The 27,330-nt window shown below is 45.5% G+C and overlaps 1 protein-coding gene across 18 annotated transcripts in view; it reads right to left on the bottom strand.

Annotated features, from left to right (window-relative positions):
- Positions 1–27,330, bottom strand: part of KIAA1217 (KIAA1217 ortholog) — a 774,831-nt gene that overhangs the window by 72,663 nt on the left and 674,838 nt on the right. For 16 of the 18 annotated variants that reach the window (XM_029236747.1, XM_029236752.1, XM_029236745.1 and 13 more), the window contains one exon: positions 3,428–4,260. In XM_029236747.1, the coding sequence (XP_029092580.1) occupies positions 3,428–4,260 (833 nt within the window). Of the gene's footprint in view, positions 1–3,427; positions 4,261–9,826; positions 10,591–16,112; positions 16,563–27,330 lie in introns of those variants that run through there. The other 2 variants (XM_029236754.1, XM_029236753.1) reach the window with 2 other exon arrangements.

The following is a 27,330-nucleotide window of genomic DNA, read 5'->3' on the forward strand; positions in this document are numbered from 1 at the left end:
GTGTGTGTGTGTGTGTGTGTGTGTGTGTGTGTGTGTGTGTGTGTGTGCGCGCGCGCACGCGTGCGCAGGGCTACAGGAGAAGGGAATCTAGCCTGTGGTGAGGAATCACCTAGACAGGATGTGAGATAAAATTCCTCCTCTGCTATTTCACATTTACAGGAATGAATTCAAAAATGTAAAATTATATTCTGAATTACAACCATATGTCAGAATACGGCAGTGATCATGACAGTGTATTTTAGGTGAACATTAGTCTTTAGTCAACTTTCCTAATCCTTGTTTTTCTAGAAATAAGAGCTTGGATTTTCTAAAAGGAGTTGCTAACACATAAGACAGAAACCCATAGCGTTTTCTGAGCTTCCTTAAAAAACAAAACTGAGGAAGCAGAGGCCCTGAAAATATACCGATGCTACCGAAGGCTAAAATTCTTCAAGACTCTGATCAGGGAGCAGTACAGAGGCAACTCCACATAGCAGAGGGCCCTTCATTTTGGTCCCACCCATAACCCAATCCCGGGAACTGGGTTCAGTGATGTTCAGTTATATGCACGTGGTAACCACATGCGTGACGATGAACTAGGTGCTGAGTGAGAAGCCAGACGCCATCGCTGGCCAGAGTGTGCCTGGCGCTCAGCAGGCTGCACGTGGCTTGATGTGATAGACAGTGGAATCAAGCTCACGATCCTCTCATTCCCACAAGGTGGGTCAGCAGGGTGGTGGGGGAGGACGGATTCTGGCCCTGAAATGGATAGTTCTTATTTTTTCCTGGACTAAATTCTTATGACTCCAAGTCCCTTCCTATCAGTGACACACATTTCCCAACCAGCCCCTCACAGTCCACCGGGGCAGATGTGTTACCCTTTCTTAGAAGCACAGGGCACAAGCTCCCTATAGCCTTAAGGCACGCCTTGGTAGACTTCCCTCTGGTTGTGACACTGGTCTGTTCAAAGAGCCTCAGTATTTATCCCACACCCCTCAGCTTTCTATGGTCATGGGAGGCATCCCTTTCTTTGAATCTTAGCATTTAACTTCCTAAGGACTTTGGAAAGGAGAGAATAAATACCTTTTTCCGAGTCTTCATTTTTCTTAGTCCTGCATAATCAAGCCTGTCACCGTTTTGTCTTGTTTCCCATGCAGATTTTTTAATAGGAACTATTCTTGGAGACAGTTTACATCAACTCTACCCACTTGCCATTGGCCAGAACCCACTCACATGGCCACACTTAACTGCAAAGGAGGCTCGGAGATGCAGGTAGTTTTGTGCCCCAGAGGAAAAGAAAATACGGTTTGGTAACCACATAGCCTTGTCTCTGCCATCATCTATTCTTCTCTCAGCAAATACCTGTTTCATCCTTCTTTCCACACAAAGAATGTATACCCTCCCTCCACAAGGGAAACAATGCAAAGTCTCATTCTGTCATGGAATCCAGCGCCATGTACAGGATCTCTGGGAAATGTGCAATCTGCTCCATCGGTATCAGATGTGGCTCCTGGTGACCTTGCAAGCAGTTAACTAAAAAGCCAAGTTATCTGTAGCCCTTACAACCAGTACTATAGCAGCAGAGCAAAGACAATTTGTGACCTCTTGTTCCTTGAATATTTGGTAGCTCTTGTCTATAAACCACTTCACTCCAGTTCAAGCCAGTCACTGTTGCTGTTTTTTTTTGTTTGTTTTAACCGTACGCGGGCCTCTCACTGCTGTGGCCTCTCCCGTTGCGGAGCACAGGCTCCGGACGCGCAGGCTCAGCGGCCACGGCTCACAGGCCCAGCCGCTCCGCGGCATGTGGGATCCTCCCGGACCGGGGCACGAACCCACGTCCCCTGCATCGGCAGGCGGACTCCCAACCACTGCGCCACCAGGGAAGCCCACTGTTGCTGTTTTTTTTTTTTAAACTGTGTAGAGAGGGTTAGAGCTTTTTGGTACATTGATGATCCCCCAACTTCCAGGTTTATTCTCTTTCCATGTTCCTGGAATCTTTCTTCTGGAACCAGATAAGAGATGGCCCTTTCATGATAAAATTCTGCCAGTGAGGACAGAGCTTTCCGATTTGTGTGATTAAGATAGTGATATACTATCACATTCCAGTCACAATTTTGGCCTTCTTTTTACAAGGTTATGTAATAGAAAGTGACATGCTCGGTTTTGGTAAGGAGGATGGAACAGTGGTTCCAATAAGGTACTGAGTGGCTGAATATCTGAATTTTATTTCTCATGCCCCTTCTGAATTCCCATATGACAACAGGTCAAATGCTTAACCTCCTTTGGACTCAGTTTCTTTGACTAGATTTTTATGATTATAATTATTATGTTGCCTTCTGTCAGCCAGTTCAGGGTAGAGAAATCCCCTCTATCAAGAGTAGCTTTTCTGGGGCTTCCCAGGTGGCGCAGTGGTTAAGAATCCGCCTGCCAATGCAGGGGACATGGGTTCTATCCCTGGCCCGGGAAGATCCCACATGCCGTGGGGCAACTAAGCCCATGCGCCACAACTACTGAGCCTGTGCTCTAGAGCCCATTTGCTGCAACTACTGAGCCCGCGTGCCTAGAGCCCGTGCTCCGCAACAAGAGAAGCCACCAGTGAGAAGCCCACGCACCAAAACGGAGAAGCCCCCGCTCGCTGCAACTAGAGAAAGCCCACGCAGCAACGAAGACCCAACGCGGCCAAAAATAAATTAAAAAAAAAAAAAAAGATTAGCTTTTCTATTACTCTACAGACTTGAGGGTTTTCAAGATGTAGTATGAAGGTTCTGGGCTGGTAAATTATAAACACATGTAAACTTAAAAAGAAATTTAAATTCCTGGAGTGTCACATCCACTAGAAAAATTTTGCTGATCTCTGTACCACTCCTCAATGAGTATTACATCGACACCATCCTATTTTTATGCAAATTCATGTTTTTATCACCCTGGATGACAGACAGTGACACACCCTTTTCATTTCTCATAACCAGATGAGTAAACAAAATTGAACTTCACAAGGAAGAACAAAAACCGCCATTTCAAACAGGTAACACTTGAACCACTCACTCACTTTCCGTGGGAGATCTGTTATGATCAGCTTTTGATGATTTGTCTGAATGGTTTCTGAAATCATAATTTTCTTCTCAATTATTCAGATTTACATTAACGATGCTGCCATTAGATCCACACTCGGGAGGCCCGTTCTGACCTCTCTTGTTGGGGTGCCTGCCTGCCTTTAGCCTGGCTACTGCCCAGCCTCACTCGACCACCGGATTTAGAAACTCTTTGCTGACAACAGCCCTCTGGTCCTACTCTTCCTCCCCTACCCCCCAGCGGCCAGTACCCACAGGGCACAGTGCTCAAGGCTGGCGCTCAGCTGACCACTGTTCTCTTGGTTCGACTTCTGTAAGGCAGCCCTCAAAACCAGCACGTGGGCGTGGACCACCCTTGGCCACCCTCACCGCCTTACCTGGTCTCTCTGTCTTTGGGTATCGTAGCCGTGCTATAAGCAAACACTTGCTTCTCAACAAGAGGAGGGCCGAGGTCCACAATTCCGGCTAATCCTGGAGTCGTCCGTGGCTTCTCAATGTACACCAAGGTGCCGGGCTCCTTTTTGAAGGCCTGGCGGCTGGGTGAGACCCGGTCTGACTGCATGGTGTGGGAGGGCCCGTGGGCGTTATGGAGACCGTGCATCTCCACCATCCTCAGGTCACTGACTCGGTGAGGAGAGGCCGGGGGCGTTTTGGAGCCCAGAGTAGGCAAGAGGCTCTCTGGATACTTCCTTGACTTCTGTCTGTACAGTGACTGCTCCATGTGCATTTCCGCTTGCAAAGAAGGGTTGCAGTAAGCACTGGCTGAACGAACTGCAGTGCGGTGATACCCGATGATGTGATCGGGGAGATCCAGTGGGTGCCCGCCGTGCGAAGAGGCTATGCTCATCCTCCCCTCGTGATAAAGATAAGGATCGGCGTAGAAACCCTCGTTTCGGTACATCGCGAGGCTCTTGGAGCTCATGTCTTCATCTGGCTTCACGTCTCTTCTTTCCAAGATGGCGCTGGGGCTGGGAGAGATGGATCTGGAGACCGGCAGGCTGGAGAGTCTGTCCCTGGGGATGGTGGCGTTACCAGGAACGACCATCGGCCGGGTGCCTCCGTAAGGGATTCTGGATGGAGAGGGAGGCATGGAATGTGGCACAGGAGTGGACGGTGGAGAATTTGGAATGGCGTGGGGTAGAAGAGTTGCGGGTCCAGGTCGAGAGGCACCAGGGCCATCTCCTCTTGCATAAACGATTTCTCTCTGCATCTGAAAAGAAAACAAGAAATTAGAAAATCTACATTGATATTCATGTTTTTAGAGACATCTCAGTGTGGTTTCCCTGATGAAGTAGGCTGAATAGTGGCCCCTGCAAGATGTCCACACCTTAATCCCTGGAACCTGTAACCATGTCCCCTTACAGGGCAAAAGGGCCTTTGCAGATACCCCCTGTTAAGGATGTTGAGTTGGGGGAGATTATCCAGGTGGACCCAATGCAATCACAATCACTTATGTGAAAGTAATGCAATGCATTCACCTAGATGTGAAAGAGGCAGGAGGGTCAGCGTCATGGAAGGAGATGTGATGACAGAAGCAGAATCAGAGAGAGAGAATGGGAAGATGCTGTTACGGAGTCCAAGCTCATACTGCTCGCCCCACAACAGGCCAATAAATCGAGACATGAGGTGTTGAGGCACGAAGAGTGACTTTATTTGGAAAGCCAGCAGACCGAGAAGATGGTGGACTCATTCCCCAAAGAACCATCTTGCCTGAGTTAGAATTCAGGCTTCTTTTATACTAAAAGGGGAGGGAGTAAAGTCAAACATTTCCTGCTTCCGGTCAGCCTCCAGAGGGGAGGTGTTAACTTCTTTCTCCCTGCAGAAAGAAATCACAGGTGGGCCTGGTCAGGATGTTTCCTGTGAGCTAAACAAAGGTATTTTAGCTTAATGCTCACTACCTGGGAGTCAGGGTTCCCAGAGATGGGCCATTATGTATATTTTAAGCTTATAGGCAATATCCCTTAGTGACTAACTTGTAATAGAACACAAAAGGTTCTTCCCTATAACAACTCCCCACTGTCAATGTCCATTCCATAATCTTGTGGAAAAAGGGAGGAAGACCACTCTGGCTGGTTACTTCCTGTTGAACGGAGGTGACGAATATTCCTTAGAATCTTTTGTCAGCCTTTGTTTATCTACAACTATTTGAACCCAATGAAACCTATTAGCACTTTGTTGTCTAATTCATAATCGAACTTGGGGTTTTGGTTCCAGTTCCTAATACATATAAATTCCTGTGCTATTTATTTGGACACAATTAAAGAAATTGGTGGCCCCTTCTCCAGCTGCAATGGAATTCCCATCTTCTTCAGTTGGATGGGCAGACCTGTTGGAGTCAAAGTCAGGAGCAGAAGTCAGTATAGAGCCCAAAGTTTTAATGTAATTGGCAACCGCTAGGTCTTTTAGCGTTTATAGATTCTCCTGCCTGGGCACACACCTGGAATGGAGTACCATACAATATTTTAAAGGTGTTTAATTTAAGCCTGCTTCTGGGAGCCACTGATCCACAGCATGGCAACTAGCAAGGTTATCCCAAGTTAAATGTCTCCTGACGTTTTAGCAACGTTCCTTTCTGATATATGGTTCATTTTCTTGGTTTTTCCTGTTGATTGCCGTCTCTAGGATGAATGCAGTTTTAATGCCTTCATCCAAGTCAGGGGATAATTTCGCTAAGGAGGGCTTTAACCGCTTCAGAGAGTTTCTGTCCAGGTGGGATATGCTTCCACCGATCCTGAAAAGGTGTCCACACAAACACTAGCAGGTATCTGAGATTTCCTGAGGCTCAAGGCCTTTGAGTAAATATGTGTCAGTCCTCGGTGGGGCAGGTTCCTCTGTGTTGAGTCCCTACCTGGGAGGTCTGACAGCAGTCTCTGGGTTATTTTGAAGACTCTGGGGCTAAGGGCTTGGTCTCCTTTTCTGGGATGTTCATAAGTACCAGCTGTTGGCTTAAAGCATGTTCTGGTGGGACTCAGATGTCACGCTATTGTGCTGAAAACCTTCAGGGTGAGGCCTGTCAGACAAGTCAATCAGCTCATCCCCCCACTGTCAATTTCTCCCCTGGCTCCTGTGGGGAGTTGGGTGTCTCAAGGCCAAGGGAGTCCCTGGGTCTCTTCATTCAGAGCATCCTCTCTACCATGAGAGGCTCTCATCTTCTACTGTTCTTCTGTTTCAGCAGAGGGCAATCTGTTTTCCAGCGATGCTACTCCTCACAGTAAGCATACTGTTCCGTCCCCAGTCCTGGCCTACCTCTCCGGGTTACCTGCCTTCCAGGAAGCCAACGCCACTGCCAAAAAAGTGGCATTTCATTTTGTATCTTTCTTCTGTTGTTGTTCCCTCAACACTTTAAAAGCAACATCTACCAATTGAGATGGGTTCATTCCAAATGTACCATCTAATTTTTGCAGTGTTCTCCTGAAATCCGAGGCACTTTGCCCCAAAAGGTCAAATTTACCATTCTAATATTTGCAGGGGCCTCGGGATCTGCATTAGTATGATGTGTGTAGGCCTGATAAATCCTTTCCAAAAATTCAGAGGTGTCTTCATTTGTTTTGCTGAATTTCTTGAATTTTGTTCCAACCCTTTTGCCTTGGTTTCCCCTTTCAAGGCCCTGCCAAGACGCACTAATGAGCAGTGCTCTCATAAGGGCCTTCTTCCCTCACTGGGGTCCCCATTTGGTTCAGCTGTGGGTGCTGGCAAGTGGGCTTCAGGTGTAGAGCATCCTCTCTATAAGGAGGGCTGCAATCTTTCCAACTAAACAAGTTTGAGAAACCCAGCCGCTGGTCATTTCCATTTAGGCCCCCCATGAGATAATGGCGTAAGGAAAATACCCCCGTCCCAGAAGTGGCTCCAGGCCCAAATTCGGTGCCCTGTTGGGTCTTAGATGACGATTCCAGACCAAGTCCCTGTGCCCCAGAAACTAGCACAGGATTGTTTTGTTTTGTTCTTTTGGCCGCGCTGCACAGCTTGTGGGATCTTAGTTCCCCGACCAAGGATTGAACCCAGGCTACCGCAGTGAAAGTGCCGAGTCCTTAACCACTGGACCGCCAGGGAATTCCCAGCATTTTCTAATTGATCCTATAAGGAGGGAAGTCCTGGGCCCCAGTGTCAGGAACTGGGCCTGGATAGGAATGGAAGGTGGTGTAAGGGTTGGATATACTGACATAACGGCCGGAGCGGCTGGGACAGCCAGCTCAGCCAGAGGAGTTAAGGTCTGAAGCAACATGGCCTCTCATTCCCTTCCTTATTTTCCCTGGGAATAGTACAAATGCTTGCACATAAAGGATTTCATTATTCTGGCTTGTTTCTTCACAAAATAGCTGGAGTGTCATTCAAAAGCCACTGTAAAACTATAGATAGCAACTGATCATCTAGCCGTGAAAAGGATGCCTTTTTGCCTTGGCATCAACCAGCTGGGATTACAGTGCAACTGAACAGAAAACTGACTACTGCTGTGGCTATGACAATACGGTAATTACTAAAGTTATGACTGATATCACTTACCAGGATGTGCCAGAATTTTAGGAGTTCCATATAATTTCTGGAATATATATGTTAATAACATTTACCCATACAGTACAACCTAAGAAGTTTTATCACCACCCATTTGACAATGCCTCCCACACAATTCATCACACCAAATAAGCCCAATTAGTTTAATATTCCTCTCTCTGAGATGGAGAGAAAACAAGTAATTTGAGGTGTTCCAGAGACCCTCCAGAAAACCCCAACGTTAGCCAGAGGTCAAATGAATCTCACTTAGAACTTGATCTTTGGGACATCTGTCAAAAATATCAAAAGTTTTAACCAGCGATAAAAGATCCCAATGGCAAATATGGGTCCACTTAAACAAAAACTCATGATCTACTACTAAAAGGAGTTCAATATTTTAAGAAAACTTTGTCCTCTTAGAGAACCAAATTCAGATTTTGTACCACTTTACCTTCAAGATTTATTTATTTATTTATTTTGCGGTACGCGGGCCTCTCACTGTTGTGGCGCACAGGCTCCGGACGCACAGGCTCAGCGGCCATTGCTCACGGGCCCAGCCGCTCCGCGGCATGTGGGATCTTCCCGGACCGGGGCCTGAACCCGCGTCCCCTGCATCGGCAGGCGGACTCTCAACCACTGCGTCACCAGGGAAGCCCCAAGATTTATTTTCTTAATTAAGTTCAATCTTACCTTAGAACTAAGTTTAGTTTCAAGGTACGAAAATCTGGAGAGACTATTCCAGACAGACGTTTCCAGAACATTATTCCCATAGAGTTTAACCAAAACTCTTCATTTACCTTTATTTACTTAAAAGCTTTGTCACATTATTTTTCTTGCTGACAAACTTTTTAACAGGAATAATAAGGTCTTACTTGATTTCTAGTAAATCCAGGTACAATGAAGTATTATACCTAATGTTGATGACTCTAATGACATACCTGTATCAAACCAACAAGCTTAAGCTAACTTTAACACCAGATATTAATTCAATACTGAGTTTCCTAGATGACGTGAGCCTGAAACTCATTCTGGACAGTTTCTTTTATATTTGAGTATTCACTTAAGCACTTAATTTCCTTTAAGCCAATTAAATAGAGCTCTTTTACAAATTTCTGGCGATGCCACACATCTATAACACACGTACAAACACACACAGGGATGTCATAGTTCCCATTCCAAAATTTTAGCCATGAATCAAGTACAACAATGTAAAACGCATCAGTTACAAAAGATTGTATGCAGACGGGGTTTCTGGCAGATGGGACAAATCAAGGTCACCTGTACAGATGGCTAAACCCTTTTTAGTAATACTTATGGAAAAGACTTATTTCTATTTGTAGCTTTTGGTGATTTTACGAGCCAAGTGGAAACGTTCTCTTCCTCGGAATGTCCCACTCTTGGACAAGAGCAGACAGGGTGTTTTTCCCTGTTCCTCTTCTCCATTTGACATCAGTAAAAGTTTAAAGTATCACAAAACTGATTTGGCTGTATACGGAGAAATGGTACCAAACAAAATGAAACCCAAAACCCAAAGAACACACAGAAGATCCTAAATAAACCCTCAAGTTTGGTCTTGGGTTTTTACATATACCAACGACACAGGAGACCATAAATGACATAATTAACACAGCAAGGGTAACAGTACATGGTGCGCAGGGCCCCAAGATAACCCCACCTAACCCCCCTGTAGAGACCCTAACAGGTACTGCGGCTACACACTATTGTAACAAAGTATCACCTTCCTCTGACACATGGCTTCAGAGCTGTAATCAGATCCCTTACCCAAAATGCACCTCAGAGAACTTTCTTCAGGAACAGTTGAAACATTCCCCAATTTTTTTTTTTTTTTTTTTTTTTTTCTCTACGCGGGCCTCCCGCTGCTGTGGCCTCTCCCGTTGCGGAGCACAGGCTCCGGACGCGCAGGCTCAGTGGCCATGGCTCACGGGCGCAGCCGCTCCGCGGCACGCGGGATCCTCCCGGACCGGGGCACGAACCCGCGCCCCCTGCATCGGCAGGCGGACTCTCAACCACTGCGCCACCGGGGCAGCCCCCCCATTTTTAAAGATAGAAATTCAAGACAAACAGAACACAAACGGCACCACACACATGCTAGCATCCAAAGAAACAAACAAACCAGTTGACACGTAGGGTAGAAGCCCAAACAACTCCTGCCTCTCTCCAACAGGGTATCCCACTCAAATACAGAACAAATTGGCTTATTGCGGAGAAAAGGCCCCAAACGAAGAGAGGAAGCACAGTTCCCGGCTGTACACACTGGAGCGACATACCCTACTGCATGCAAACTGTCGGCTCCCAGATGTCCATTCCTTGCTCCAACTGCCAAGTGCTAGGGCAGCCGGTGCTGCTTCGAGGAACTTTGAAGGGAAGATCCTCAGGACAAGTGGACCCGGCAGCTGCTAGGGCCTTACCGGAAAATTCCCCAACCGGGGCCGGTTGGCCAGGAGCAGCAAGGCTGCTGGATGGCTCCCCCAAATTTGTTACTGAGTCCAAGCTCATACTGCTCGCCCCACGCCAGGCCAATTAATCAAGAGATGAGGTGTCGGGGTGAGGACTGGCGACTTTATTCGGAAAGCCACCAGCCCGAGAAGACAACATGCACACACTCACCCCCACCAAACAACCATCCTGCCTGAGTCAGAACGCAGGCTCCTTTTATACTAAAAGGGGAGGGAGTAAAGTCAAACACTTCCTGTTTCCGGTCAGCCTCCAGAGGGGGAGGTGTTAATTTCTTTCTCCCTGCAGTCATTCACAGGTGGGTCTGGTCAAGACGTTTCTTGTGAGCTAAAAAAAATTATTTTAACTTAATGCTTATTACCTGGGAGTCAGGGGTCCCAGATATGGGCCATTATGTGTAATTTAAGCTTATAGGCAACATCCCTTTAGTGATTAGCTAGCTTGTAATAGAACACAAAAGGTTCTTCCCTATTACAAGGCTACACTGCTGACTCTGAAGATGGAGCAGAGAGCCATGAGCCAAGGAATGCCGCAGCCCCCAGCAGCTGGAAAAGGCAAAGAACGGGATTCTCCCCTAGAGTCTTCGGAGGCAGTGTGGCACTGCCAACACCTTGGCATTGGCCGGTGAAACCATTCTGTATTTCTGATCTCCACAACGGGAAATAACAAATTTGTGGTGTCTTAAGGTACTAAGTTTGTGGTAGTTTGTCAGAGCAATCACCGGAAGTGAATATACCTGATGTAGAGCTCAACATTGTGGGGTCTGAGGGAAAAAACAGTGCAGTGGTTTAAATACTGAGGTCATAGCTTCTTAGAGACACTAAGAAACTATGTGGGTCTAATGTACCAAAAGGGCTAAACTGTCTCCTAAAGCTCATCTTGGGCACATTTTTCGAGTGGAGGCCCTGGAAAGTAGATAGTAAGCATCTTTCGCATCTTTTCAAGCTGATACAATATAGGGACATGGCCAGAGAAAGGAGATGCATGGGAAAAGTTTGGAGGGAAGTTTTACTCATTTGCTGATGCCTTACTATGAGAAACAAGATCTGAGAGGTCAGGAGGAAATAATGATTCAGGAGATGAGTGCAATTGGAGGCAAATGCATAGTAGGGATGGCAAGAGATAGAAGAGGGAAGGGAACCCCAGGCATGGCGGGGAGGAAGAATGCTAACAGTACCCACTCTGGGGCTGCCACGTGACGATGGTGAGCATGCTGGGAGAGGTCGTCATAAGCCCCGCAGTACTTGCCCAGGCAGCAGTGATTTCTGGGCTGTTTCATTACCACCCAGTTCAGGAGAGTTAGGATTCTCCCACTAGCTCTCCTTTAGAAGAAACAATGACTAAAGAATCAATAACTCAAGAATCATAGATACAGAAAACAGATCGGTGGCTGCCAGACGCAGGAGGTGGGTGCCCGGGGGGCTGGGGGTATGTGTGTGAAATGGGTGAAGATGGTCAAAAGATACAAACTTGCAGTTATAAAATACATTTAAGTCCTGCGGATGTACGGTCCAGCATGGTGACTATAGTTAATAATACTGTATTGTATTTGAAAGTTAAGAGAGTAGATTTTAAAAGTTCTCATCACAAGAAAACAATTGTTAACTATGTGGTGATGGATGTCAACTAGACTTAGTGTGGTCATTTTTTCGCAATATATGCATCTATTGAACTATTATGTTGTACCTCTGAAACTAATATAATGTTTTATGTCAATTAGATCTTAATTTTAAAAAAAGGAAGCAAGTTAATGGCAAAAGAGGAAACTAATTTGCAGGTGCACCGTTTTATTTAGCAAGGGGCAGAATCAAAAATACAAATGAATTCAGGATGTGAATAGGTGGTACTTTTTGTTTTGATCAAAGCCCAGGAGGGTCATGCTCACTGAGATTCTCCAAACGGCTACAAGGGAGGGGACGGACAGCCAGTGGCACCTCCCAAGCTCTGTCTTCTAGTTTGATTTGTGCTATCACAGAAGCCACATTTCCATTTGGACTTCTCAGACATGTGACAGACAAGGAGGGTATAAATGATTGGAGGGTGGGTGAGGTAGGGGCGTGACGAGAGAGGAGATGGGCTCAAATGGACGAAAATCAAGATAAGCAGCTGAGAGACCCATAGTGTGGGTGAGAGAAGACACAGAAGAGGCAACAAGAAGAAGGTTGAAAAGGAAACAGAGCCCAATGCCCTGAATACATATTGATTCCTTACCTTATAAATTCATTCACTTAGTAAACAATATTTACCAAGCACTTGCTAAGAACCAAGCATGATTCTAGGACACAGCTCTAAACAAGCCCATAAGTTCCTGCCCTGGAGGGGAACTTCCTGCTCTTGAGAGGATACATTCTTACCTACATCTGGTCATGAGGATGCAGGGGATGAACTGGCTGGTCTCCCACAGGCTTCCTCATCTTGTCACTGGAAGGACCTAGCAATGCAGAATCCCTGACCCGGGGAGTTTTACACATTATGGTGGATTTCATAATAGAAATGACTGACAAAAAAATGCAGGCAAAATGCAAATATTAGCAACCAAAAGGAGCCCTTTGAGGGGTACATTATCCAACTGAACCGGCTCCTGAGCCCCTAGGGGATCCCAGAGTATGCAGGCTCCTCACTCGACGTTACGATTTTGTCTCCACTACCCCTGCCTCCCCAACACACACACACACACCGCACAGACACACCACACACCACACGCACCACACACACGCACGCACGCCACAGTAGGCTAGTCTGTTCTCCCCCTCTAAACCGGACTTGGGATATCCTCAGGCTGTCCTCACCCCTGGGACCCTCACCCCACTTCCTAGCCCTTGGGGAGTCACACCTAGGGTGAGGTCAAGGTCAGCCTCCAGTTGTGTCCGCTCCACCACATGGCCCAGTCCCGATGCTCCAGCCCACACACTCTCAAGGCTCAGGGGCTCACAGCCATAGACCAGGAGGGCATTCCCAAGGTCACTGTGCGGTAATATACCTGATTCCCATTCCAGAATGGCTGGAGCAACCATATAACCAAAGTTTTGTAGTAGATCAACGTGGATCCTCTATAAATACCTCTCCCCCCCGTCTTCCTCAATGCAGGGCTCAATGAAAAGAAAGGTCAGACTCAGTGGTAAGCATGGCAGGGCTTCACAGGTGATAAAATACAAGAGAGACTGGCTCAGCCGGCAGTGCATATTTGGCCAAATTCCCCACCCAATCAGACCACACAATGCAATAATCAACCCAAACACACGTAAAGATATATTCAAACATGCCACTGTGCATAAAGCATCACATGGTGCTCAACGTCAATCAGGTGCAACAAATAGTAGGTACTATTGTCATTATTGTTATTCATCCCCACTGCCCCCAAAGAACAGGGTTTCATCTAAGAACCCACTTAGGATGAACAATAATCCTAACGGGGTTAGTCACTACTCCCTGTTCTCTCTTTCCTCCTCATCCAGCTTCATCTGGATTTGGGGGATCCTGAACCAAATGAACACATAGAGAACCCCCCTTTGCTGGTAAGAGAGCAAAATGAGACATCAACATTCCTAGGAGTACAGAACTCTCTAGAAGAATAAAGAGTATTAGTGAAAGAAAAATGTAAAGTTAATTTTAATTAATAAAAATTTGAGTAAATTTCTTTTAAAACAACAGAGATGCCTGCATAGGTCTTTGAAAAACATGTTTGGTGATGTGAAAAGAAATGGCTAGGAGGCACATTATATAACTAAATGAAATGAAGTTATATAAAATTTAAAATAAAACACATGTGAAAAAACTTATTAGAAAAATCTCAGACTTTCTGGACGCCTTGTGCAGATGAATTCAGAAAGAAATGTAACAATTAATTAACAATAATTCAGATACACTGTGCATTCATATGGGAAATGCAGGTGATAGTAAAAATATTTAACATCCAACAGCCTGTATCACGTGGGTACCAACCAGCCAGAATGGGACCTCAGCCAACGAGGATGGATCGTAGCCATAAGCAATCAACACTACGTACCTGATGGTAATGCTGTATGTCAGCCCTGCCTTGTCCACTTCAAAATAATCCTGCCATTATCCAACAGGGTCACTGAATGAATTACTGTCCACCTGAGTTATCCACAGTGGAGGGGAATACAAGCATTCTGCTATGCCAAAACAGGTAATCTAAGGTTGAATGTCTCCATCAATAATGGGTGACCTAGAGGTTGGAAGCCTTTGGCAAAATTCTTTTGGTTTGCCAACCCAGGACTGACTTTCCAAGACTGAGTTTTGAGAAGAACCTTGATAATTTCATCCTTGGCTCTACATGGAGCCCAAGTAGAGAATGACATCATCTTCCCATGATACAGTAGGGAAATGTTTTAAACCTACCGCTTGAATAAACCCTTAAAATTAGATAACTTGGGTTCATACACTAAAGGATACAGAGCAACCAAAGGCAAATCACTCTTAGGATGAGGCAGAAGGTATGGGGAGACAGAAAGAAAGAATCTTTCTGAAGTCTTCAGTATGATCTTCCAAGGAGTCCACTTGCTATTCCAATAAAAAGTGGACTCTAGGGGCTTCCCTGGTGGCGCAGGGGTTGACAGTCCGCCTGCCGATGCAGGGGACACGGGTTCGTGCCCCGGTCCGGGAAGATCCCACGTGCCGCGGAGCGGCTGGGCCCGTGAGCCGTGGCCGCTGAGCCTGCGCGTCCGGAGCCTGTGCTCCGCAACGGGAGAGGCCACAACTGTGAGAGGCCCCTGTACCGTAAAAAAAAAAAAAAAAAAAAAAAAGTGGACTTTATATATAGGAGATACTCATCGCATGACTGACTGAACCAGGATGACAGTTAAGATTCTATAATTCATAGTGTAAAAAAAATCCCAGCCCTTTGTATTAGTGTTCTTTCTATGGAGGTATCTTCCTAGAATCAGGCACTTGCATGGTCTTGTTTTGTTTTGTATTTTAACTGTGTTTTGGCTAACGAGTAAAGAAATGACATTAAATACATGCTACGTTTTTCCTATAGTATTACTCAAAGTCAGACCTTTTAGGAGAAACTTATATTAAACTTTAAATGTAAAATAAATAAGCAAAACACACACATACACACACATGCCCACAGTTGCTATTCACCTTAATATACCTGAATCCTTTATTCTCCCACCAGTTCTTCTGATGGTCACTAATCTTCTGTATCATTTCATCGCTCTTAGAAAGTTGAAAATATCTGACATGTTATCTCACTGACACTTTTAGCCCAGAAAATTTCAACCCTAACGTCTTTATGTGAGCTTTAAAGCATTTAATTTTACAGCAAGAAAGAGATGACCTAAATACAAAAATAAAGATTCTTTTAACACCTCCTCAGGACACAACATGGATATTTATTTCCCTGCACCTCGGCCCAGACAAAGAAAAAATTCATTTATTTGCGCTAGATATACTGGCAACGTATGAATGAGGCTGTTCCTCATTGTTCATCGGTTTGTTGGGCATTGTCTCCCTCCTTCCATTACTGCCCAAACTACGGCCAGCTCTTGGTTGAGTGAGTCCCTCCAATTCTTGTAAACAGCATAGTTTCTTCCAGAGCCTCTGCACCGTGGCCCCAGCTGAGAGGCCGCTGCCCTGCTCATAGCACCCGGCTCAATACGCTGCTTGGCTAACCCTCCTTAAAGACCAGAATGAATCTGGGGCAGTTTCAAATTAATCACCTGAAGTCTGAGGTAGGAATCCTAACATACCTATATTTCGTTTCCCCCCAAACACCGTAAGTTAAATCCAATATTACTCATTTACAAGTTTCTTGAATGTAAAAGAGGAGGAGAAAAAACTTACAATGGCTTCTGGGAAAAAAAAATCTAGGATGAAAAATGTTTCTTTCAAATGATTTGGGAAACTGTCTCATGTAATCATGTCTCTTTATGGAGCATTTAAAAAAATATATATATATATTCTTTGCAGAAGGGAGTATCATGTACAGTTTATTGTATTTCAAACCCCACCCTTCCAAGTCTAGGATTTGTAAACACACCACTCAATCAGACCATACAATGAAGTCACCAGACAAAACTGAAAATGGGTCTTAGGAGACTCTTTCATCCTCAAAGAATTAAAGCCACTTACTTTCTCTTAAGGAAATCACCTGTGCAGCTAACGCCGGGAAAAAGCACATTGGCTGAGCTCTCAATCACGCGATTCCTTTGTTTGCCGGCTTCATCTCAATCCCCGGTTCCACACGTGGACATTTTAGACAGCTTTCTTTTCAGAGAAGAAATCACACACACACAAACACAGATCCTAAAATGTTCCCTGGTGTTCACGACCAGTAAAGACCATTCTGTTTTACCCCGGTCTTCTGAGCGAAGCTGCTACAGGCATGGATAAAAAGACGTCCTCCCCATGATAAGCCAATTTCTCCTCCCCTTGGATATTAGTCACTGAATAACCTCAGCCCACATCCAACCACAGGCTACCGCACGGGTGACTCAGTCCTCTAACAACTGCTCACACGGAAAACACACACCAACAAATGAACTCAGAGAGGCCTAGGTAAATGGGGTAACAATGAAGGAAATATTACAAGACAGATCTTACTAAGGCGAAGAGGGTCACGAACACAAGCAAATGACCAGCGACCAGCAAACAAAATCATCAGAAACCCCAACATGCTCATTTTCCCCAGGTCCAACGCTCAGTGTTCTGCTGGAGACGGGGGGCTCCTGAGAAAACCCAGATGGGCCAGCACCCAATGCCCATTCTGCTGCCAGACTTTTGAAGTCTGTGGGTTGACAACCGAAAGAAACGTGAGCCTTTCCCCGTGGTTTATAACGCCGGAGGGTAAACATGAGGGTGGCAGAGGAGGCTGTCTATTAATTAACCAGGTTTTACCAAGCTGAACTTTGAGTAGCAGCCATGAATCAGACCTAGGCAGCACCAGGCAAGTGCAATCATTCTAGAAAACATACCTGAAAGGGGCGGGAAAGAGACAGAGGACCAGCCAAGGCTAAGCAAAGAGGGTATTTGGGAGAGGGAGCCCGAGTCCTTCTGCCTTACCCTCGACAAGACAGAGGAGGGGAAGGCCAGGGCAGTCTCCGGAGACCCCCGTGGGCAATCGCTGTCAACACAGCTCTTTTCTTCCAGGGGAACAGGCACTAGGAGGGCTGTGTTCCCAACAAGAAGCGGCTTGTGCAGCCCTCAGAAGAGACAGGTATTAACATATTACCAACAAAAGGTGAGAGCGAGGAAGCATTTCCTTAGCTCCCAGGTAGGCTCTGTGTAATCACCATCGTGCTTTCTGAGCCCTCGGGGACTGAATGGGGCAGAAAGCCATTCCAGTGGGGAACCCAGGGACAAACAGCTCTGAAGGCTGGGCTGGAAGCCCTGCTGGCCTTACGCCACACCCCACGACCACGTGCATTTTTCAAACATTTTAAGGCCTTTAGAGGTCGTTCTTGCTGACCAAAAGAATTCCATGATGTTTCTTAAATTCAAATCCAGTCAGTGTCGCAGGCTCTCTCTCTCTAAAGAAAACTGTTTACTGCTATCAAAAAGCTCTGATTAAAGGAAGGAGAACACGGAGCCCATGACATTGCTTTCCTCCTAAGATGTCTCATTCGAAACAATATTTGGATGAAGTGGTTGTAACAGATGCCACCTAAGAGGTCGGAGAAGAGTAGACGGAATGTGAAAAGCCTTGTTTTGATTTTTAATCTAATTGGCAAGAGTTTGTTATCTCTCACCAGAGTATGGGAAGCACACAGTCTTGGCCCCTGACACATCTGGTATCCATTTGGCAGGTCTTGGTCCCTTAGTCAAACGCGTGCTTTCCAGGAAGGGGGATGGAGGTGAAGCTGTGGTCCCACCCTGACTGCCTCCCCAAAGCCCCAGTTGTAGGGCATAAGATGTCCTAACCAGCAGCATTCTTGTACGAATGGACCTGGCTCTTCGTATGTGTAGGACCATTAGGGAGGTGAACGAATGTGGAGTGTCTGGGTTCTGCTGGCCCTGCCCCCCAGCCCAGAAGCACTGAGCTGCCACTGCTGTTGGCCACGTGAACCCCGCCAAGCTCAGCACGGGAGTCCACGTCCGCCGCTTTAGCGGCAGGTGGCTTCTGTGGGCCCTGCTACCTTGGGAGTCGGTGGGTGCACGGTGAGACATGGTCCTGGTCACCTCTCCCATCTCTTCCTTCCTGCCATGTTCAGGGCAATTTTCTTTTACACTCAAAATGCTTCAGGGCACCGTCTGGGCAGGAGAGGCATGGCTTGGTCAGGACTAGAGCAGTAATCCACTGTCAGGAGCGTGAGAGCTGGCCCAATCCCGTGGTGAATCGGGATGAGTTAAACGCTCTCTAGTAAGGATTCAGTGCCCAGGTCACCCAAGAGAGAGGGGAGTTCAGTAACCCAGTGCCGGCTGGGGGATCAGGCAAGGTAATTTCCTAAACAGGATTCTGGTGCCACAGAACTCGGCTTCACCTGGGTGGCCTATGCCCTCCAGAGAATGGCTCTTACAGGACAACTTACTGCAAAGTTTGGCTCATTCTGGGTGGACCCAATCACCAACATCCCACGCTCTGGTTCTGTTACTTGGCCAAGTTCTCAGCTGCCTAGCTCGGATGCTACAACCTTTGTGAACCTGTGCTTCCCAGCAGTGTGTCAAGTGTCCTACTATTCATTCTCCCTGTTCCTTTCACTGACTGGCACTATAGGCAAAGTGGAAGCAATTTATTTCTAGTGAGTATTAAGAAAAGACATGCTAATAAATAGTCAGCATTACCTCAACAGGAAATACTTTTTATGCTCTGGTAAGGCTAACGGTCTTGTGAAATTTATTCCTATTTCCCCTTTCGCATTTGCTGCTTTATTGGCTTTTTAAAAAAGTACATATGCTAAAAGAAAATCTAAACCACTCTTATAAACACAAAGATGCCATTGTGAAGGGGAGTGATTTTGATGCTGGAAAATTTTCAAATTCATCTTTCTTACACTGTTAAAATTGGAAAGATGGTCATTTGGAAGGTCTATTAATGTTTCATTTGGTCATAAATGGAATGTTTCCCAGACACGAGACAGACAGACTGTTGCCAAAATTATTTAATTCTCAGGAAAGACACGGTGAGCTTCTGGCTATATTTAAGATGAGCGTTATTCCCACAAATATTTTGACACAGCCAACTCTGCTGAGCCCTCCTGCACCAGACCCGCTGGCTGACTTAATACTGTGCCCAGTGGTGACTCAAGATCTCAGGATGGAAACGCACAACAAGTAACATGAAATAAATCATGTAACTTCCAAGCCAACAATCAGTAACTGTGCAGAGCTGCAGCACAGATAAAAGAACAATGTCCTCATACCGACACTCAATCTTCTGTTGGGATACTCAGGCAAGGACAACCTCCTTTTATACCTAAAATAGTTACAGTTTGTAAAACGATATTTTCTTGCTACCACTTGCAACGGATGGTACAAAGAACTCCTCATTATTTATCTCATTTCTGCACATCCACCCATTTCCTGCACAGACAATTACTTTTATACACAACCCCCTTTTGGTGCTCCGAGATAAGTCATCTCCATCATCCAAATACAAATGTTCAGTGCCTTAGATTTTGTTTTTCTTTTTAGGACAAGTCTCTAAACTCCTATTTCACTGGTCAACATAACATCCTACAATATATAATATACTGTTTTATTTATTTATAGTGTTTTTCATTCTACGAAGGATTTTACTTATTTTTTCCTTTTTTTGGCCGCACCATGAGGCATGTGGGATCTTAGTTCCCCGACCAGGGATTGAAACCCTGCCCCCTGCAGTGGAAGCGTGGAGTCCTAACTGCCAGGGAATTCCCCTCTCCTCCACTTCTCTTATCTTGGGATGACAGCCAAGAAAAATCTAGATAACTCCATGGGGTGAAGGTACGATGGAAGATGGCTACACACACACACACACCACCATCATCATCGTCATCATCCAGCAGTTTGCAGTTTAGACAGTGCTTTCAATGGTGATTTTATTTCACAAGCTACAGAACGAAGTGAAATGCACGGGTCAGGAGGTCCGGTGTCACTCTCCACATGTGAATGGTGAGAAAATGGAAGTGTGAGGAGATAAGAACCTTGTCCAACTTCACACAGGACTAAGAAGCAAGGCAGCGAGAATCCCCATCTTCAGCCTCAACACTGTCACTACTTCCTTCTCTGTTTAAGTGTGAAATCTCATGTCCTTCAGGTCGCTGAGCAGCTCTGCGAGGACTCATGCTCCCAAGGTCTTCCCTACAGAATTACTGAGGGTCAATGCACTTGAGTTTTGACCATGAGTGGGCAGTCTGGTGAACTCCACTCGAGAAGTACCTCATTCGCTCGCCTTTCAGGTCCAGATTTTCAGGGCAAAGAAAAATAGTAACAGGACATCTCAGTGGCTTTAGGATATAATGATACAGGTACTCTCTTGACTTCCTATTAATTTTTATCTTCTTGCCTCAAAATTAGTTATATAATTATACACTGTACTTAACTAATATACATATTAGTATACATTATGCTTATATATAATATACTTACATATCCTCATATATACCACTAGTTGATTATCACTATATGGGTATCATTACATTACCAGTTACATACGTGTAAATACGTGTATATACACATATACGTATATGTATACACACAAATATATGTCTTCATTAGTCACGGACACCAGATTGCTTATGGGATAAAATATCTGGGCCTCATCTGATTAACATTCTTTACCATTAGGACCCCGATTCCGCTACTGGGTGACATTCCTGGGACCACATCTCTCAGATGCGTTCCACCTCTGTCACTGTGCCCTACGTCCCACTTACCTTTCATTCAGGAAATGGATCTAGGTGATTATGTTGTAAGTGAAAGAAAGCTGACACAACATTATATAGCTTTAGGATGCTCATAACAATGTAAGAATTTTTAAAAAAAGTTTAGTTTGATGATACAACACATCCTCCCCGTATCCAAACCTAAACAGCAAACTGACAACGATCTACCTAGAATTTTACGCTCTATAGCTACAGCTTAAAGGACAGATATTCTTCAGAGACCACTGGAGACAATGCTGGTAAACAAACTGATGAATGGATGATGCCAAGTTGGAAAACAAATGGTCTTTTATTCTCGGTCTGCCACTGCCCTCACAATGTAGTACTCAAATCGCCATCAGCCCCTTTCTCAGGGCTTCGAACAGCCTCGGCTTCGTAACACCAAGCGTTCCCTGGTAGATTTAACCCCTTCAGGCCTGCCTCCTGTCCCCCTGCCCCTCTCCCCCTTCTTTCCTTACAACTTTTCTGGAATCAACTCTGTGTACCTGGGTTATAACCGTGGCCCTTCTATTGGAATCATCCCGTTGCCTGCATTCCGCTCTGTTTTCATACTGATCGGGGTAGGATATGTGCTGGTTCTGTTACCAAGTGATAGAACAAACAACACAATATAAGGTGAGCTATGTCAGCAAAGCCAATTTTAAAGGGAATTTTATGGATGGCTTCTGATGAAAGGTGTTTTAGTCGTGCCATTATTATTATTATTTTCTTTTTTGCGGTACGCGGGCCTCTCACTGTTGTGGCCTCTCCCGTTGCGGAGCACAGGCTCCGGACGCGCAGGCTCAGCGGCCGTGGCTCACGGGCCTAGCCGCTCCGCGGCATGTGGGATCTTCCCGGACCGGGGCACGAACCTGTGTCCCCTGCATTGGCACGCGGACTCTCAACCACTGCGCCACCAGGGAAGCCCCGTGCCATTATTTTTGATCCTCGGCTACACAATATTAGCCAGTGTCAAAAGAAGAAAGGGTTGTGTGAGCAAAGAGTCCCAGAGGATAACACTGAGGGACAATAATTCAACAAATCCACCAAGTTCAATTTTTCCCTCAAAATAAACATGAAAAAACAATGATGGCAGATCCAGATCAAAACAGCCCTTGTGCATATTCTTCCTGGGTTCAGAAGAGCCACTTCCTTTCTACTCTTAACAGCAACTCTTGAAACTAAAAGAAGTTCCATGGGTGTCCCAGGTATACTGAGTATGTGAACTGGCAAAATTCTCTCACGTATGACTGGGAATAGATGCCATTTGTTATATAATTAGATAGGCTTGTGAACTTTCCCAGTTCTCATTAGTTATGGAAGAACTGAAAAGGTTCCAGGTTTATAAATTACATGAATATACTTTTGAAAACCCATCTGTTTTCCTTGGGTTTAGCTAGAGTCTGTGGCAGCAAACCAAGGACATCTGCTAGTCTGGACCAGGCCAGTGGCCCCGCGTGTCCCAGTCAGGTGTCTCTCACCAGTCAATGCAGTACGTGGAGAAGGAAGAACACCAAACTGGGTATCATGGAACCTGACTTATTTTTATTTTTTTTTTTTGCAGTGTGCGGGCCTCTCACTGTTGTGGCCTCTCCCGTTGCGGAGCACAGGCTCCGGACGCGCAGGCTCAGCGGCCATGGCTCACGGGCCCAGCCGCTCCGCGGCATGTGGGATCTTCCCGGACCGGGGCACGAACCTGTGTCCCCTGCATCGGCAGGCGGACTCCCAACCACTGCGCCACCAGGGAAGCCCCGGAACCTGACTTCTGATCCAGGTGTTAAGATCCGGTTCTTTACCTGTAAGCAAGAAGTCTGATCTCTTGTTGTCTCTCAGGCCCATTCCAAAGGCGACATTTTGTGGGTCTGTGAAATATGTGAGTAGTCACTATGTATGCAAAGCTATGCAAAGCCCAGGGTTAAGGCTGAGGAAGGAAAAAGAATCTTTACGGCACAGTTCCTACCTTTTAAGAGTAGAGAAGATGAAGCATGGACATGAGTAATAAAAATAAGACAAAAAGCAAGAATAACTGTGGCAAGTGTCAAATAGGTGCGACAGACAAACCCTCTGGAATCTCTAGAAGAATAAGATTTTTCTAGCTGGGGTAGTTGAGGAACACTTCTCTGAAGAGGTGAGATTTAAGCGAGTCCACAAATTATGAGCAGAATTTCAGTAGGGAAGAAAGTTTCCTTTCTCAGGAATTCCAGGCAGGAAGAAAGGCATGGTCATAGACCAGAGGTGGGGAAGTGTCAAGTGTCCTGGGGAATGACTAGACCTCTGATCCGACCAGCAAATTATTCTAGGGCAGTGGTTCTCCAAATTCAACGTAATTCAACAACATTAGAATCCCCCAGGGGCCTTGCTGAAACCCAGATTAACGCGCTCCACTTCCCATTTAACAGGACTCGGGTGGGGCCTGAGAATTTGCCTTTTTAACAAGTTCCCAGATGATGCTGACCTGCTGGTCCAGGGACCACTCTGACAAAAACTGCTCTAGGGAGTAAAGGGGAGAGGCAAGCTCACATCCAAATCTCCATTCTATTGTGGGCTTGGTTAAATCCTAATTCAGAAAGCTGACCTTACTCAACTTTGGGTGACAATCATAATTACCTAGAGTTTCTCCATCTGTAAATACTGGCAATTAAATCTGCCAGGAGAAGATGGAGATAGGGAAGGGAAACTAATATTTTTGGAGACTTCTTACTTATCAAATGCATTTCCATTTAATTCCTAGCACACTCCCATCAGATAAACAATATAATCCCCATTTGACAGATGAAGGAACAAAGTCAAATGCCAGGACCAGAACAATCTCAAACTCTAGGGTTAAGAAATCGGTGTAGAGACCTGACTTTCTCTGAATGGTTCAAGGTTCAAAGGAGGGCAGTGGTTCAAAAATCACTAAGGTCAGTATTATTCCCTGTCTAAAATCAGGTCCAGAAATACCTGAACGAAGTCATCTGGATTGAATGTTGCAAGAGGCATGAGAGGAGAGTAACATAGATCAGACCATATTACTGTTATCTACAAACGTGGGTAGATAACTGCCTTCCAAACATTGACTCCAGGGCACCCAGGAGCCCCACGAGAATGCTCCATTTCAAAGGAATACCTTTGTGTTTTCAGTTCAAATATCAAGTCAGCCAACCAGCCAGCCAGTGCACAAGGCTTGGAATCTGAGATGGTCAGCAAAACCACTGCCTCTCCTTATTTGGATAAATAACATGCTCAAAGACAACCAGTTTGGGAGTCGAGCACACCCTGAGGCTGGGCTTGGCGTGCTTCTCTGTCCATGCCCCTCCAGGCCTCACCCTGCACCGACAGTCCCTGCTCCCCGCCAGGTTCTGACCAGGCCAGGAGCCTCCCTGCCAGACACAAGATCTGCTTCCCTGCATCCAGGGACACACTGCTGAGCCTTTGAGCATTCCTACCCTTGAGTGATGCCCTGCATTCCTGACTCGTAGTAACCACGAGGAACCAAATGGACAGCTACCGGCCCAGTATGTAAGGAAGTCGCGTGCCATGTGACAAAATGCCCACATCAGGCAAAAGGGCAGCCCCGATCTAGTTGTGTTCCCCCCACCTCCAAACACTGCCCCCTGAAAGGAAAGAATCCTATCACACAGGAGATGAGGCAGGTGACAAAAATGCCTTGTCATCTATGGGATGCCTTCCAAAGTTCATGATTATCAGGGAGAGCTTGCAACTCCCTTCAAAGAGAAACAGGCTCCAGGCTGACCCCAAAGTACCTCATCCTCCCCCACTGCCCAAGCCAACCTCCAGCTTTCTTTTTCTTCTTTGTATTATCCTTTCTCTCACTTTTCTTCCTTTCTCTGAAAAGCAACATTGGGGCAAAATTTCTCCAAAAGAGGACAGGAAGATATGGGTCGATAAACAGACAAAGGGAGTTTCTTAAAATCAGAAGACGTCTTGATTCCAGAGACCCTCAACTCTCAACTTGTTCAATGTGCTGAAGCCCACAAAGTAGTTTCCAAAGTTTTTTTTAAAAAAAGATTTAATCATCTTCCCTCTTTGATCAGTACCCTTCTTCACCATGATACAGAAGGAGGACAGCAGGGTGTGGTGGAGAGAGTGCTGGATTATGAATGAAAAGACTTGGTTTCTGTTCCCGAGGATCTCCTTGGGCTGTGGTCTCACGGCGGTGACTGTGGTCCTGCCACTGGTTCTGCTGCTAAGTGAGTTGGGGAACACCCTCTGTACTTACCCTGCTGGTGCTGTGAACATCAAATGAGCTGAATTACCCCTATGTGACTTTGCGTGCAGAAGAGCATGGTCCACACACAGTATGATGAACATTCACGGGCTCACCCCATGAATTGTGACAGCAACACTAATAGAATGGCTAATCCCCACTTTAACACATGCACAGGAGGGTAAAGAGAATGATACACTCTCTTCTTGAGATACAAGAGCTCACGAAAGAAAGAAGATTCTGAAAGCAGCCAACACAAGAACACCAGGCTGTATTATATTCCAAAGATCTCATCCTTGAGAAAAAAAAGTCCATTCATATGCAATCAAATAACGTTTCAAGGAGGCGCTTTTCCTCATTCCCATTCCCACATGAATTGGTGATCCTGACCCCAGATCAGGAGACATAAGACTCTCCATCCACTTGATACTAGTTCAACCAGCAGATTCAAGTATTAATTATTTATAAAAATTGTGAGATGGGTGATGACCCACATCTTTGTTTTGGATCCTTCTTCTTCCCTTCCTATCTTTTTTTTTTTGCGGTACGCGGGCCTCTCACTGCTGTGGCCTCTCCTGTTGCGGAGCACAGGCTCCGGACGCGTAGGCTCAGCGGCCATGGCTCACGGGCCCAGCCGCTCCGCGGCACGTGGGATTCTCCCGGACCGGGGCACGAACCCGCGTTCCCTGCATCGGCAGGCGGACTCTCAACCACTGCGCCACCAGGGAAGCCCTTCCCTTCCTATCTTATCAGCCGGGAGAACCTCTCTTTGGGAATGAAAAGAGAATCTATGTCATCACTTGACTGTGGCTGGAATAAAAGTTTTGGTTGGTGAGGAGGAAGCTGAACCAAGTCGCTAAAGGCAAGCTTTCGGATGTGCTCAGAATTTCAACTACACAGTCCATTTTAGTCTGGTCCCACATTAAAAACAGGGACCCATGTGCTTTAGAATACTTCTTGATAGAAAAACATTTACCTTGTGGTATTGCTCAAAAAATGATTTTTGACCTTTCGTTTTTTTGGTATAGCAAAGTGTGGTGATTCAATGCAAAAGTTGAAACTTTTGTTATTGGGCATATACGTGGAGACGGCCTTGCATGTATATGCACTATCTCTACATTTAAAATATAAAAGTACATTTGGGTAGTTTTCATATTATTAAGATGCACTGTGTATATGAGTACATATCTGTAGATAAAAATTCTCTGCCCAAATTAAAAATATCCAAATACCACGTTTGACTCATTTTTATGCTCTAGTCACAAAGTGATACTGAATAGAAACTTATTAGCATTTCACCAAGTTTCTTCAGATCATCGTTACGAATAATAAAAAATACAGAAACATTTTAAAACAACGTATTTCAGTCTTAGAATGGTCAGATTAACATAATTATAGCCTTAAGTTGCCAACAGTGGCACATTTCTTATTTTCATGAGAATGTAGAGGTTCTAGTGGATCGCAAGCTAATAGGTTCCTTGGTCTAAATATATACAGTAAAATCTGTGGGAAATTTCTGAAGCATTAACATCTGAACCCTGGAGATATCTAGTGAGTAATTTGCGCTGCAGTAGAGCAGATTTTTTGTGTTTTGTTCTACAGTTACACAGCTGCTAGGAAATATATTTTTAGATTTGCTTTTCAAGGCAAGCAAAAATGATACCCACTTTGTGGATATGTAACCAGAATGTTCCCTCAGTCCCTCTGGCAAGGGAGTAGGGACCCACCTACAGAATGTTCTATTCAGTTGCCTTCTCCTTGGAAGGGGATACAAGGAGCAGCCCTAGTCGCTCATCTGTCGCTCAGCCTTCAGACCCTGACAGTGACACCCAACGCTTTAGAGGCGTTTGCTTTGAAGTTTAAGTGCCTTGTAGATCAGGTCCCCACTATGTCTGAACTACCTCATCATTGACATCATTACTATTTCTTGTTTCGGTTTTCCTTTGGCAGCTCTTGATACCATACCAAGGGCAAGCGAAAAGGAACAGGTTCAAAGAGTTCAATCAGAACTAGGGAAAAGCATGACCTTTGATTTCACAGGGAAAGAAAAAAATAAATAAAAAGAAAGAAATCAAGTACATGTGGCGATCAACCAACTGAGGGAAACAGTCTTCATATTTCAGGAATATGGGGTGAGTTAGTGCAGCCTGAGCAAGGACCAGTGTCCCTCCTGCTGGAACGATGCACTCGGCGTTCACACCTTTTATCTGGACAGGCCTTAAATAAATAAATCTGCACAAAAATGAGGTACTGAACAGCTTTTCTTTTGGGCCAAGTAACAAGACACCGGAGGTCCTGA

The sequence above is a fragment of the Monodon monoceros genome, unplaced genomic scaffold (genome assembly GCF_005190385.1).
Source record: "Monodon monoceros isolate NGI ecotype Baffin Bay Population unplaced genomic scaffold, NGI_Narwhal_1 Super_Scaffold_21, whole genome shotgun sequence".
NCBI classification, from domain to species: domain Eukaryota; kingdom Metazoa; phylum Chordata; class Mammalia; order Artiodactyla; family Monodontidae; genus Monodon; species Monodon monoceros.